This window comes from Saccopteryx bilineata, chromosome 3 (assembly GCF_036850765.1).
Source record: "Saccopteryx bilineata isolate mSacBil1 chromosome 3, mSacBil1_pri_phased_curated, whole genome shotgun sequence".
Classification (NCBI taxonomy): domain Eukaryota; kingdom Metazoa; phylum Chordata; class Mammalia; order Chiroptera; family Emballonuridae; genus Saccopteryx; species Saccopteryx bilineata.
In genome coordinates, this window is record NC_089492.1 from 46672168 (window position 1) to 46688326 (window position 16159).

Sequence of the window (16159 nt, forward strand, 5' to 3'; positions counted from 1 at the left end):
TATGTGAAGTTTTTATATTAAATAAGAAAATTAAAGTACATACAAGAAGACATAGGTTCTAAACTCATGATCCTTGGTTTTAAAGAGCATTTTATGAATTTGACTCCAAAGGCAAGGGAACTGAAGGCAAAAATAAATGAATAGGACTACATCAGACTAAAAAGTTTTTGCTCAGCAAGAGAAACTGACAACAAAATAAACAGCCAACTAAATGGGAAATGATATTTTCAAACAACAGCTCAGATAAGGGCCTAATATACAAAATATACAAAGAACTCATAAAACTCAACAACAAACAAACAATCCAATAAAAAAATGAGAAGAGGATATGAAGAGACACTTCTCTCAGGAAGAAATACAAATGGCCGACAGATATATGAAAAGATGCTCATCTTCTTTAGTTATTAGAGAAATGCAAATCAAAACTACAATGAGATACCACCTCACACCTGTTAGATTAGCTATTATCAACAAGACAGGTAATAGCAAATATTGGAGAGGCTGTGGAAAAAAAGGAACTCTCATTCACTGTTGATGGGACTGTAAAATAGTACAACCATTATGGAAGAAAGTATGGTGGTTCCTCAAAAAACAGAAAATAGAACTACCTTATGACCCAGCAATCCCTCTACTGGGTATATATCCCCAAAACTCAAAAACATTGATTCAAAAAGACACATGCAGCCCCATGTTCATTGCAGCATTGTTCACAGTGGCCAAGACATGGAAACAACCAAAAAGCCCTTCAATAGAAGATCCAATAAAGAAGATGTGGCATATATACACTATGGAATACTACTCAGCCATAAGAAATGATGACATCGGATCATTTACAACAAAATGGTGGGATCTTGATAACATTATACGGAGTAAAATAAGTAAATCAGAAAAAACAAAGAACTGCATTATTCCATACATAGGTGGGACATAAAAACGAGACTAAGAGACATGGATAAGAGTGTGGTGGTTACGGGGGGGGGGGGGAGAAAAAGGGGGAGGGGGAGGGGCAGAAAGAAAACTAGATAGAAGGTGACAGAGGACAATCTGACTTTGGGTGAAGGGTATGCAACATAATTGAATGACAAGATAACCTGCACATTTTTTCTTTGAACATATGTACCCTGATTTATTGATGTCACCCTAGTAAAATTAATAAAAAAAATAAGAAAAAGAAAATAAAGGTTCATTACATGGGAGGGGGAGGTGATTTACTAAAAATAGCCACTAGATTGAAGGCCTAGGATATCTGAAATTAAACTGTATTGTACAACTGATTTTCTGAATATGTGCTAATACTATAAAAAAATCACCCTTCACTTTTACAAAAGAAATAAACTGATATCCAGACAGGTTCAGCTTATTTCCTCAGCACCTCACAGCTAGAATGATATTGTTCAGATTACACACTCAGACTGTCACATTCTACGCAGCTTCGCCTCCACGTATTCCACCCACCCTTGTCTTCATAAGAAAGCTATACTAAATTTGACCTTTATACCATATTGAGTTTGAAAAGTTGGCATTTTAAATTCCCAGTACAAAGAACTGGGAATTCAATGGGAATAACATGGTTATTCAATGCAACAAAAATATAAAAATTTACTACATGAAAACTTTTAAATATTACTGATCATGACTCTTTAAAAGTCAATATGCAATTTCTTTTTTATATTTTTTTAATTTTTAAATTTTATTTTAGAAAATCAATTTTAACAGGGTGACATTGATTAATAAGAGTACAGAGGTTTCGGGTGATCATTTCAATAGCATTTGAACTGTTCATTATGTTGTATACCCATCAACCAAAGTCAAATCATTTTTTTCACCTTATATTTGTCCCTCTTTACACCCTTTCCCCACCGCATTCCCCTATGACCTCAAACTCCTCCCTCATATCCAATTACCCATCCCCTAGGTATCCTTCCCTCGGCGTAACCACTTATCTATGTCTATAAATCTGTTTTATATCCCACCTATATATAAAATCATACAGTTCTTAGCTTTTCTTGATTTACTTATTTCACTCAGTATAATGTTCTCAAGGTCCATTTAAGTTGTCATAAATGGTACTATGTCATCATTTTTTATGGCTGAGTTGTATTCCATTGTATATAGGTACCACTTCCTCTTTATCCAATCCTTTATCAAGAAACACTGAGGTTGTTTCTAAGTCTTAGCCACTATGAATAATGATGTGATAAACATGGGGTTGCATGTGTCTTTACGTACCAGTGTTTTCTAGTTTTGAAGACAGATACCAAGTAGAAGGATTGCTGGGTCATAGGGTAGTTTTACCTTTAATTTTCTGAAAAACTGTCATACTTCCATAATGGTTGTACTAATTTGCATTACCATCAGCAGTAAATGAGGGTTGCTTTTCCTCCACAGCCTCTCCAACATTTGTTATTAGTTGTCTTGTTGATAACAGCCAATCTAACAGGTGTGAGGTGGTATCTCATTGTACTTTTTATTTGTGTATCTCTAATATCTAGTGAAGATGAGCATTTTTTCATATATCTATTGGCCATTTGTATTTCTTCCTGAGAGAAGTGTCTGTTCATATCCCTTCCCATTTTTTTATTGAATTGTTTGCTTTTTTGTTGTTGAGTTTTGTGAGTTTTTTTTATATATTTTGGATATGAACTCGTTAGCTGAGCTGTTGTTTGCAAGTATCAACTCCCATTTAATTGGCTGCCCACTTGTTTTGTTGTCAGTTTCTCGGGCTGTGCAGAAGCTTGTTAATTTGATATAGTCCCACTCATTTATTTTTGCCTTTACTTCCCTTGCCTTTGGGGTCAAATTTATAAATTGTCCTCTATGGCCAAGGTCCATGAGATTAGTATATATGTTTCCTTCTATGTAATTTATTGTTTCAAATCCTATATTTAGGTCTTTGATCCATTTTAAATTAATTTTTATGCAGGGGGACAAACTGTAGTTAATTTTCATTCTTTTGTATGTGGTTTTCCAATTTTCCAGTAACATTTCTTGTAGAGCCTTTCTTTTCTACATTGTATGTTTTTGGCTCCTTTGTTGAAGATGATTTGTTTATTTTGTATATATGTGGTTTTGTTTCTGGGCTTTCAATTCTGTTCCATTGGTCTGTATGTCTGTTTTTCTGGCAATACCATGCTGTTTTCATTATCATGTCTCTATAGTATACGTTGAAGTCAGGTAGCATGATACCTGTGGGTTCATTCTTTTCCCCAGAATTGTTTTTGCTATTTGGGGGAGTTTTAATGGTTGCATACTAACCTGGCAATATTTTGTTCTATATCTTTAAAAAATGACATTGAGATTTTGATGGGCATTGCTTATATTTTTATATTGATTTGGGTAATATAGCCATTTTAACTATGCTGATATTTACAATCTATGAATGTGAAAATTTATTCCATTTCATTTGTGTCTTTTTCAATTTCTTTCAATAATGTTCCATAGTTTCATAGTTTCAGTATATTGGTCCTTTGCACCCTTTGTTAAGTATAGTCCTAGGTACTTTGGGGTTTTTTTGCAATTGTAAAAAGAATTGGTTTTCTTTTTAGTTTATTAGCTGAAGTTTCATCATTGACATCTAGAAAAGCAGTAGACTTCTGTATATTGCTTTTGTTTCCTGCAACTTTACTGTATTGGTTTGTTGTTTCTAAAAGTGTTTGATGGAGTCTTTGGGGTTTTCTACATACAAGATCATGTCATCTGCAAAAAGTGGTACCTTTACTTCTTTTTCTTTTCAATATGAATGCCTTTTATTTTTTTCCTCTTCCTGATCGCTCTGACTAAAACTTCCAGAACTACGCCTGACCTGTGGTGGCACAGTGGATAAAGCGTCGACCTGGAAATGCTGAGGTCGCCGGTTCGAAACCCTGGGCTTGCCTGGTCAAGGCACATATGGGAGTTGATGCTTCCAGCTCCTCCCCCCTTCTCTCTCTCTCTGTCTCTCTCCCTCTCCCTCTCTCTCTCCTCTCTAAAAAAATGAATAAAAAATAAAAATAAAAACTTCCAGAACTATGTTGATTAAGTGTGGAGAAAATGGGCAGCCTTGTCTTGTTCTTGATGATTTTAAAGGAAAAGTTTTCAGTTTTTCACCATTTAGTATGATATTAGGTGATGGTTTGTCATATATAGCCTTTATTATGTTGAGGTACTTTCCTTCTATTCCAATTTATTGAGTGTTTTAAACATATGGAATGTTGTAGCTTATCAAGTGCCTTTTCTGCATCTATTGATAAGATCATGTTTTCTTCATGTGGTGTATTACATTGTTCAATTTCTGTATGTTGAACCACGCTTGTGTTCCAGAAATGAATCTCACTTGATCATGATGTATTATTTTTTAACATGTTTTTGCATTTGATTTGCAGGTATTTTGTTTAGAATTTTTGAATCTGTTTCATTAGAAATATTGGTCTGTAGCTTTCTTTTTTGTAATGTCCTTGCAAGGTTTTGGTATGAGGATTATGTTGGCCTCATAAAATATGTTGGGAAGTATTGCTTCTTCTTTTATTTTTCTAGAAGACTTTGAGAAGGATATGTACCAAATATTCTTTGAATATTTGGTAGAATTAAAAACTGTAATGATCTGGTCTTGGACTTTTGTTTTTGGGGAAGTTTTTGATAGTTGTTTCAATTTCTTTCCGGTTTGTAGGTCTATTTAGGTTTTCCACTTCTTCTAGACTCAGTCTAGGAAATTTGTACAGTTCTAGGAATTTATCCATTTCCTCTAGATTGCTGAATTTGGTGCCATATAATCTTTCATAATATTTTAATATGATCCTTTGTATAACTATGATGTCTGTGGTAATTTCTCCTCGTTCATTTCAGATTTTGATTATATGAGCCCTTTCTCTTTTTTCCTTAATGAGTTTAGCCAGTGGTTTGTAAATTTTATTGATCTTTTCAAAGAATTAGCTCTTTGTTATATTAAAATTTGCTATAGTTTATTTGTTCTCTATTCCATTTAGTTCTGCTTTAATTTTTACTATTTCCTTTCTTCTGCTGACTGGATTGCCCTTGTTTTTCTTTTTCTAGTTCCTTACGGTGTGGTATTAGGTTGTTTACTTGGAATCTCTCTTTTTTCTTGATATATGCCTGTAATGATAGAAACTTTTCCCTTATTACTGCTTTCACTAGCTCCAAGAAATTTTTATATGCGTTGTCATTTTCATTTGTCTGTATATATATTTTGATCTCTGCTTTTATTTCCTCTTTGACCCAGTCATTTTTAAAATATATGTTGTTTAATTCCCACATTTTAGTGGGTTACCTTACTTCCTTTTACAGTTGAAATCTAATTTCAAGGCCCTATTATCAGAATACATGCTTGATATAATTTCAGTCTTTATGAATGTGTTGATGTTAGTTTTGTGGCCCAACATATGGTCTACCTTAAGAATGTTCAATAAACACAGGAGAAGAATGTGCAATATGATGTTCTGGGGAGAAATGTCCTATAAATATCTATTATGTCTATTTGGACCACAGTGTCCTTTAAGACCAATATTTATTTATTGAATTTCTGTTTGAATGATCTATCTAAAGCTGTCAGTGGTATGTTAAAATTTCCAAGTATGGCCCTGGCCGGTTGGCTCAGCGGTAGAGCATCGGCCTGGTGTGCGGGGGACCCGGGTTCAATTCCTGGCCAGGGCACATAGTAGAAGCGCCCATTTGCTTCTCCATCCCCCCCTTCCTCTCTGTCTCTCTCTTCCCCTCCCGCAGTCGAGGTTCCATTGGAGCAAAGATCGCCCGGGCTCTGGGGATGGCTCCTTGGCCTCTGCCCCAGTCATTATAGTGGCTCTGGTCACGGCAGAGCGACGCCCTGGAGGGGCAGAGCATCACCCCCTGGTGGGCAGAGCGTCGCCCCTGGTGGGCGTGCTGGGTGGATCCCGGTCGGGCGCATGCGGGAGTCTGTCTGACTGTCTCTCTCAGTTTCCAGCTTCAGAAAAATACAAAAAAAAAAATCTACAAGTATGATTGTGTTTCTGTCTGCTTCTATTTTTAGAACAATGAGTAGATATCTTATATATCTTGGTCCTTCCTGGTTTATTTTATATATATATATATATATATATATATATATATATATATATATATATATATATATATAAAGAAGTGTTATTTCTTATTGATACAATGTCCCTTTTATTATTATAAAATGTCTATCTTTGTCCCTAGTTACATTTTTTTTCCCTAAAGCCAGCATTGTCAGATATGAGTATGGCTACACCTGCTTTTCTTTTAATATTATTTGCTTGTAATCTACTTTTGCCCTTCCAGCTTAAATGTTTCTCTTGAAGGCAGCATATAGTTGAGTTTTGCTTTTTGGTCCAATCTGTTACTCTGTGCCTCTTTATTGGTGAGTTCAGTCCATTTATACCTAGAATAATTATTGACACTTAAGGATTTCCTATAGCCATTTTATGTTTTGTTTTTCTGGTATTTCTGTTTCTTGTTTGGTTCTTCTCTTTTTTGTTTCTGTCAGTTGTTTTTGTTTAGTGGTATTCCATATTTATTTTCTCCGTTTCTTCTTTTTAAGCTGTGTGTTTTAATAGTGGCTTTTTTGCAGGTGGTTACCATTAGGTTAAAAAAATGTTCATATGTACAAGAGTTCTTCATCTTATGAGTGTTTCTGCACTCCATCCTTCTTTGCTAATGCAGATCTTTACCTTCTTCCTTTTATGTTATTGTTGTCACAAATTATCCTTGTTTTTACTGTGACCTCGTTGGAGCTTTTACTTGTAGTTTTGATTTGTTCTGTTCTTTGTGTCTGGTTGAGTAACCCCCTTGACTATTTCCTGTAGTGGGGTTTTCTGGTGATAAATTTCCTCAACTTCTATATGTCTGTAAAAGTTTTTACTTCTCCTTCATATTTGAAGGATAACTTTGATATAGTATTCTTGGATGGTAGTTCCTCTCTTTTTGGACTTTGAATGTTTGGGTGAGCCCTCTCCAGCTTTTAGGGTTTCTGCTGAGAAGTCTGATGATAGCTTAATGGGCTTTCCTTTATATGTTATGTTCTTCTTTTTCCTAGCTGCCTTAAAGATTCTTTCTTTGTCATTGACTTTTGACAATTCTAATATGATGTGCCTTAGAGTAGGTCTGTTTGTGTTGCAGTAACTCTGCATTCTGTTTGCTTCTTGGGTTTAAGGTTCTAACTCTCTCCATCAGCTTGGGAAATTCTCATCAATTATTTGTTTGAATAGGCTCTCCATTCCTTTCTCCCTCACTTCTTCTGATATACCCATTACTCTTATAATGTTCTTTCTTTTGGAGTCAGAAAAATCTTGTAGTGCTCACTTAGTTTTCTCAATTCATGAATCTCTCTCCTCTTCTCTCTGTGGTATCTCTAGTTACCTGTCTTTGATGTCACTGATTCTTTCTTATATCTGGCTTGTTTTATTAGCTAAATTTGCTACCTCAATCTTCAATTCATGTGTTGAGTTCTTCATTTTTGCTTTTAAAGTTTTATTCTCCTTGGTGAAGTATTTCTTTTGTTCATCCTTTTGTTTTCTGAGCTCATTGAGGTGCCTATTGGTGTCTTCTTGCATCTCACTGAATATTTTCAGAACTTCAATTTAAAATTCTCTATCATTTAACTACAAGCCTTCTGTATGATTGAGAATTTTTTTCTGGAGATTTTTCATAGTCTTTCTGAACTATGTCCCTCTTTTTCTAGACATAGCATTCAATTTCTTCTTCCTTGATGGCATTTGAAAGTAGTATTGTTAAAAATCTTAAAAAAGAAAAAATATAAGAAGTTTTTTAAATTATGACAAGAAGAAAAACCACTGGAAAAGAAAATTGAAAGCAAAGAAAATCTCAAAAGCAAAACATCCACCAAAAAAGAATTAAAATATTAAAATTAATGAAAACAAAATTTTAAAAAAGAATAATAAGAAAATAGGTAAAAAGAGGGAAAAAGGAAAAATAAATTTGTTTTGAGAGGTTTAGTCCAGTAGGCATCACTGTATTACAATGTTTACCTCTGTGACGTTCCTGGGTTGTCTGCTGAGATTTTGCTGTTGCAATGATCTAGGTGGGGCTGCAGTTGCATTGTAGGTGGAGTTCATTGTGAGTGCTTTACAGCTTCAGTTTTATGGCTTTATGGCTCTGCCAATGGCAATCTCAGGCTTTCTTTCACTCTTTTCCATGTTTCACCAGACCTGGGGACTGGATGTAGAGCACCTCTGTTCCTCAGGAGAGAGAGTGACTCTGGAGAGCTAGCTGTGGGATTTGTCTCTGCCACCCTCTGTACCACAAGGTGAGGAAGGCAGGATCTGGGAGGCTGGTGGCATTGTACTTTAGCTTTCTCTGTCTCTGCTAATTGTGGGCTGCACGTAGACCACAGGAACATTAGCCATGACCGTGTGCTCTAGGCGGTTCGGTTTAACTACCCCCTGCCCTTCTGTCTCACTCTTTCTCCCAGCAGAAGGAGGCCCAATCAGTGTGAGTTTCCTTCTTTATACCCCTCAGACAAAATCCAGACTTCCTGAACTTCCCTCCTCCTTGTAGTCCAGCAGAGAAAAAAAATCCCAGTCACTCTAGGTTTGTCACCTCTCTTCTCCAAAGCCCACCATGAGTGCATTTTATCTTCCACTCCCCTTTTCACCCCATCCCACCTTTAGTCCATTCAGTACATGGATCTTTCAGGCATGCCTGCAAGCTCATGTGGGGTCCCTTGCTGCATGATAGTTGTTCAGTTTGTTGACATTTTAAGGGGAGAAATCCGGAGTATCTCCATGGTGCTATTACTCTAACATCATTCTCCTTTTTTTTTAATTCAGTGAGAGGAGGGGAAGCAAAGACAGATTCCTGCATGTACCCCAACCAAGATCTACCTGGAAAGCCCATTCTGGGGGATGCTTTGCCCATCTGAGACTATTGGTCCATTGCAACTAGAGCCACTTTTTAGCACCTGAGACTGAGGCCATGGAGCCATCCTTAATGTCCAGGGCCAACCCACTCCCATTGGACCATGTTTGTAAGTGGGAAAGACAGTGAGAAAGAGATGGAGAGGAGGGAGTAATAGAGAAGCAGAGGGTCATTTGCTTCTCTTGTGTATCCTGATCAGGAATCAAAACCAGGACTTCCACATACCAGGCTGACACTCTACCACTGAGCCAACCAGCCAGAACCCAATATTCAATTTCAACTTCTTCCCATGAGTAAATAATGCAAGACTATCTTATCCTCCATAAGTATATAAACAATGGGACAAAAATATATAAGCAACTGATTTCAGACAATGAAAACAAGCAGCAAAGGACTAAGTTTACTAAAAGAAAGCAAATAAATGAGGCAAACCCTTTGATCATCTCAACTTTCTGTGGCAAAGTAGCATAGAGGGAAAACCCAAGCAAAATAAAACCGTTTCACTAACCTGAACAGACAGAATGAGAGTTCAGGAAGAATTGGGTGGCTGACATTTGTGACGGTAATAGAAAGGAGGAAGATATGCAGAGAGAGAGCTCCAGAATTAATTGTTCATAGGGTTTTTTTTTTAATACAGGCTAAAAATTCCCCAATTTTTTATTTTATTTTTATTTTTTTTATTTTTCTGAAGCTGGAAACGGGAAGAGACAGTCAGACTCCCGCATGCGCCCAACCGGGATCTACCCGGCACACCCACCAGGGGGCGATGCTCTGCCCCTCCGGGGCATCGCTCTGCCGCGACCAGAGCCACTCTAGTGCCTGGGGCAGAGGCCAAGGAGCCATCCCCAGCGCCCAGGCCATCTTTGCTCCAATGGAGCCTTGGCTGCGGGAGGTGAAGAGATAGACAGAGAGGAAGGAGAGGGGGAGGGGTGGAGAAGCAGATGGGCGCCTCTCCTGTGTGCCCTGGCCAGGAATCGAACCCGGGACTTCTGCACTCCAGGCCAACACTCTACCACTGAGCCAACCGGCCAGGGCCTGTTCATAGGTTTTAATTAAAGTTTTGACTGAATACGAAGCCACACATAAGGAACATTGCATGCAGAGGCAGATTTAACGGAGGGTACACTGGGCATGTGCTCTGGGCCCCAACTTCTGAAGGACTCTGCAAAACCCCAACTTTACACTTTTTTTCTAATGTAAGGGGACCAATAATTTCTTATGCACCTGGGAACTCAACTGACCTTAATCCTCCTCTGACTGCATGAAGTTAGGATAAGGAACACCTCAGGAACAAACACCAGAAAATGAGGTCAGCTGAGCTGTATGCAGTAGAAACTGAGGGAGAACTGAGGACAGATGAGTAGATGTCAAGATCCTTTCCCCAAATTTAGGGTACTAAAGTAGAGAGCAAATGGGAATAGGAAATGAGATACATTTCTTGTTGAGTTATTATTTACCTAAGAGAAGAGGAAGAAATTCCGGAAGTGTCTAGTGTTTCCACAGAATTGGAAAAATTAGGTAGTCTTTCATCTGTAGAAATGGAGGCTTGTGATCTATGTCAATTTTAAAGAAATAAAACTTTGTTTTATTTTTAGGATACCAGGATGTGTAAATACTCCATGGAGATTATGGGGTAAAAACGTAAGCACCATCATCCAAGAGGATAGAGAAAAATTACTGCAATAGGCATTATTTCAGAGACTAAGAATGGTATGGGGTCAAACTTTATCTAGGAATGATATAAAAGAGAATATCCTGTCACCACCAAAGCCACTTGTTTATCATGGATGGAACTTTTCTCCTATCAAGAAGCCTTAAGATAACTGCCCAGCATATGCTATATTTACATCTTAAGTTTATGTTCTTTTATTTCTATCTTATGTAAATATCCCTATCTATGGCCCCACACATGCACATAACTAGAAAGTTTGATGAGATCTCCTAAAAATAATTTTACAGTAGTGAAAAGCATAAAGTTTTATGTCCTTTGGAGAGAATGGGTGCAATGAGTACTGAAACAAACAAGGTCAAGACCACAGAGCTGAGAAAATAGATGATGAAAACCTTGTTACTGAAGAGAAGGAAAGGAATCAATCCAAACATAAATTGTGTAAATACCTCAACAAGAACGCAGACTCCAGAATAGTCAAAAAAGTTCAATCCACTGCAATCCAGGATTAAAAAACACTTCTCATTTGGGTAGGACTGTGATGCTTCTTCTGTAGGAGGAACATAGACTTAAAGAGAATTCTTAGAAATCTCTGCTGCAGACTTTGTTGAAAAGTGGAACGATAATAGTGGCTTAGATCTAATAAGACTAATTCCAAAAATTTTTCAATGTTTACATTTTTCAATTAATTACTAATTATTTCTAAACTATTTAATTGTCATTTATTCCAATGTTACTTCTGGTGATTATATAACTCAGAGAAGATGGGATAAGTTAATTACCTGTATCATTTTACAGATAGCTAAACTGAAGCTGAGCAAATTTAGACCATTTAGAAAAACTGTCTGGCAAGTTAGTGCCAAACAGACTAGAACTGAGGCCTCAAGATGTTCTGCAAAGTTACTCTTTCCACAATATCACACAGTTTTCTTCATGGCTATGTTCAGAGGTAGAGCCCTGTTTTGTGGTGTTTGGTGTTTATACCATTTTGGAGTTATACTTTTAGAGAAAAATTTATTGTTGAATCTTGTGTTTTGGCCTCAGAAGTAATCTAAAAGAGGGGACCTGAAAATTAAGTTTATTAAGTTTCATTGTGTTCAGTTTACCGCTGAAAGCACCTGTTGAGAAAAATAAATTTTACTTAGTAGCTTATGACTTCTTCTTCACTGTTGTCTTAGGAGCCACACTTTCCTCCTGTGAAATGACATATTTCTAAAGCAATGACTGGCCACATTCAAGTTCCCTTTAAAGAGTGATGAGGCTCTCAGAGCAGATATAGTAGACTAAAAATTTCTCATCATCAGAAAATAAAATCCATCAAATTCCAATTGATTAATTAATATAAAGTTCTCTAAAAATGAATTCTTAATTAGAATAATTTTGCCACTTAAAATGCCCATAGTTTGTTCATATAATAGTAACTAAAGTGTGGGAATATGGTAATTTCTCAATTAGCATTGAAAAGAAGTATAAAAGAAATTGTGTACTTTTTAAAACTGTTGCTTAGAGGAAAAAACAAGGAAGTGGAAAATATAGACTAAACACTGAACACTTACATATTCATATGTAACTGTTAGGAAATGGAGAAATGCTACAAAATTATTTGAAAACTGCTATTCAGGTATAAAACTTGTTTCCAAGTTTCGTCTTTCTATCTATATTAATAGTTGTTAATTGAAGAAATAACTAGAACATATGCAGTATTCTTTTTTTTTTTTTTTTGAAATTTAGTAAATAGTGCAAATGTGAGAAAGGTTCTATTTCTTCCAGAAGCTTATCCATGAGTGGCAAGGATAGGATTGGCATATAAATACATGTAACATGATTTAAATTTTTTTAAAAGAGTAGGAATTTATAAAAAGAAATATCTTTGGAATGAAGGCTTTATAAAAAAGTAGCTTTGAAAGATTATATGATTTCAAAAAGCAGAAATAATATGGAGATATAAACATTCTAATCATATGAACAGCTGTAATTAAAAAATGACAATAAGTTTGATATCTAAAACTACTCCTCCTCCCATTCAACCAACATTTACTGAGGACTTGCTGTATGCCAGGCACTTCAGGTGTGCTGTTTCCTTATTTCCCCCATGGGAAGGAGTGCTAAGCAGTAAGTATAGATTCCAATTATGCTACCATTTGCCTAAAATGGCAAATTAGAACCTCAAACAAAATGGGAAGTAACCATAATTTAGCTCATCCACTGACCACTCAATAGTAATTATTATCATGCACTATTTGTCTAATTAAACATAGAACTGGCCTCTACTATGCATGAGTATTTATTTATATCCTCAGATATGTGTCCCTGCTCATTACCAGAGATAATATGAAATTCAGCTCACAAGAAAAAAAAATACATATCTTAAGCAAAGATAAACAGTAGACTGTTGACTGGTATTTATTCATTTTCTCTCTTAGTCACATTACACACACACATACACACACACACATTAGTTTATAGATACTTTATTGTACTTTGTTTAGTTATAGAAAAGGAATTACTAGAACAAAATTAAATAAATTGTATATTATTTCATCTCTGCCATGTATTTCTTTGCATTTTTTTACAATTCATAAAAACATAATATAATTAAGAAACATAAAAATCACAAAAACTTAAATATTAGATAATATTTCATAGACAAATTTAATATTCATATGATATATATATATAAAATATATAATGGATTAGATACTTTATCAGGTTAGATATAAAAATAGCTTTAGTAACACTAATTGTATTTTCAATGTACCTTGGAGTTCAATATTTGAAGGGTTCCTATTCACATACTTTTCAACATACCTGATTTAGAAAACAAAATGTATATAATTTCTTTAAAAGCAGTAGTAGATTGAAGTTAACTGATACTAGCTTTTTTGACATATTTTCAATATGTCAAATGTGTCCATACCTTCTCATCTCCATGTTTAATAACAGCATGTTAGTAATTTGAAACTAGTCATAGAATTATTTACACTATGGAAATTGACAAATGCTATAAGTCAGCAATTCTCCATCATTGCACAACACATTCTCTAGTCAAAGAGTTGTTTATTAAAAATTTATCAGCACATAACTGCTTTAATGTAAGGAATCTATAGGCAGAAAATTAAGATGGCAGCAGAGTAGGTGCATATTATACTCATCTCCTCCCGGACCCAAACTGTAGTAACAACTAAATTTTAGAACAATCATCTGAATAAACAACTCAAGACTAAATGAGGGAGTGTCTTATAACCAAGAATTCACAGATGAAGCCACATCAAGACTGGTAGGAAGGACAGAGATTAAAAAAAAATGATTCCATTCCCATGAGTGGTAGCTGAGGTTCTGGAAGAAGGTTCTGGAATATGAGAGGTGTGGAGCTTAAACCACAAGCCAGGTTTCCCCCAAAGCACAAGAGTCTAGTAGAGGCACCCATATAGCATTCTGCTGTGAAAAGCAGTGAGGTTTTGTTTGTTAGAAAGAGACAAGTTTTCAGAGATCCGAGTGTCTTCTCAAAGGCCCAATGCACAAAATATCATTCATAGCCAATTACCCTCAGTTCTGGTGGAAGGAAGGCTAAGCAAATTAAAGCTGCATAAGGAAAGGATGAGGTTTGTGACTTTAAGGAGAGACACAGGGGGATCAACCACCAGGATCCTTGTGCTGAGTAATTTTTCCATACCACAGTTGTCATACTTCTTGGGTACAGTACTTCCCTCCATACAGCATCAGCCTGGGAGAAAGCAATTTCTCCATTCTCTGGGCTTCCTCTTGCACCACCCTGCAGATATTAGGCCTTGCCAAGGAGTCAGCAGCTTTGCTCAGGGAGAAGATATATAGACAGATTTAGGGGCTGACAGTGCCTCAGTTGCCTGGTTCTTTGGTGGGGGCCATTTCCTATACTTTCTTGATAACCTAACAGAAGATTTAGTAGAACCATCCTCCTGGCACCAACATACCCCCCATCCAAGATCCAGAAGCCTAACCTAGCTGACTCCTAGTGTATCTTCCTGCTGAGGTCAAGGAAAAAGCCGGATTGACTGAAACCTATGATTCTGTTTTGGAGGCATAACCAGTATATCACCCTCAAGGAAGATCCACTAACTCCATATTTCTACCTCCACCAGAGATTCTTTTAGTGACTAAGCTTAACAGGCAGCCAAAAGCCAGAGGAAGTAGAGGCGTATCTCAGGGTGCTGGAGGAATTTGTTGACATGCCCCTGGGCCCAGTGCATGTAAAATTCAGGCTTGGTATGTGGCTTGATCCTTCCTGCATACATATAAGTAAGGCAGAGGCAGCGACAAATTGTGGATCACTTGTAGTTGCAAATATGTTGCCAAGGTCTAGTCATAGGCAGTGTCTTACATTGGCCTAAACCAGGTTTCTTCTCAAAAAACTCAGAAACATTATACCCAGTAAACAGCTTCAGACAATATCAGAGCAGGATCCAATTAGCTTCACAACCGGTATATCAAAAGGAAGTTCTTGTCAGACACCAAATTCAGCTGAGGCAAATTCCACTTTCTGTTGTCAGCACCTAATAGCAGTTTGCACCCTTGATCAAGGTAAAGCCTCACAGTCAGCCAACCAGAGGTTCAATCCCATGCACAACAGGCTAATAGCAATAAAAATTCAATTACAACAGGAAAGCCAACATAACCTATACAAGGGATACTTTTGATGCATCGAGCCCAGCACTGCACCATTGGATCCAATAGAACACCAAATATATATAAGGACACCCCACAAAGACTGGGAATCATATTAGATCTATCTAATACACAGAAACAAACACAAAAAAAGCAGACAAAATGAGGAGACAAAAACAGGCACCAAATGACCAAACAGGAGAAATCTCTAGAGAAAGACCTAACAAATAGAGATAAGCAATTTATTAGATATAGAGTGTAAGAAATAATTATATGGGTGCTCAAAAACAAAGTGAGAAATTTAACAAAGTTGAAAAGAACATAGAAAATATTTTTTAAAAAAAACAGCCAGAAATGAAGAATATATCTAAAATCAAGAATACACCGGAAAAAATAAATAGTAGTTTGAATGAAGCAGAGGATCAAATCAAATATTTGGAAGACAAATTAAGAAAAAAATTCCAACCAGAGCAGCAGAAAGAAAAAAAGAACTTCAAAGAATGAGAAGAATTTAAGGGATCTTTGAAACAACCTGAAGAGTAACAACATCCAAATTATATGAATACCAGAAGGAGAGAGCAAGCAAAATATTGAAAACCAATTTGAAGAAGTAATTTCCTAACACACTAAAGAAGAAATGCAAACAAGTACAAGAAGTAAATAGAATCCAAACCAAGATGGATCCAAAAAGATCCACACTAAGACACATAATAATTAAAAAGGCAATGGTTAAAAACAAAGAAGAAATTTAAGAAACAGCAAGATAAAAGCAGTTAGTTACTTACAAATGAGCTCCTAAAGGACTGCCAGCTAACTGCAGCAAAAACATTTCAGGACAAAGAGTTTGCCATGAAATAAGCAAAGTGATGAAAAACAAGGGACTATGATCAAGATTACTTTAAACAACAAGTCTATCATTTAAAATTGAAGAAATATGCTCTGGCCGGTTGGCTCAGCAGTAGAGCGTCGGCCTGGCGTGTG

General features: G+C 36.3%; 1 protein-coding gene across 1 annotated transcript in view; it reads right to left on the minus strand.

Annotated features, from left to right (window-relative positions):
• SLC26A7 (solute carrier family 26 member 7) overlaps positions 1 to 16159 on the minus strand; it is a 260877-nt gene that overhangs the window by 6588 nt on the left and 238130 nt on the right. Inside the window, exon 15 of the mRNA XM_066264649.1 lies at positions 10987 to 11087. Within this exon, the coding sequence (XP_066120746.1) occupies positions 10987 to 11087 (101 nt within the window). The remainder of the gene's footprint in view (positions 1 to 10986; positions 11088 to 16159) is intronic.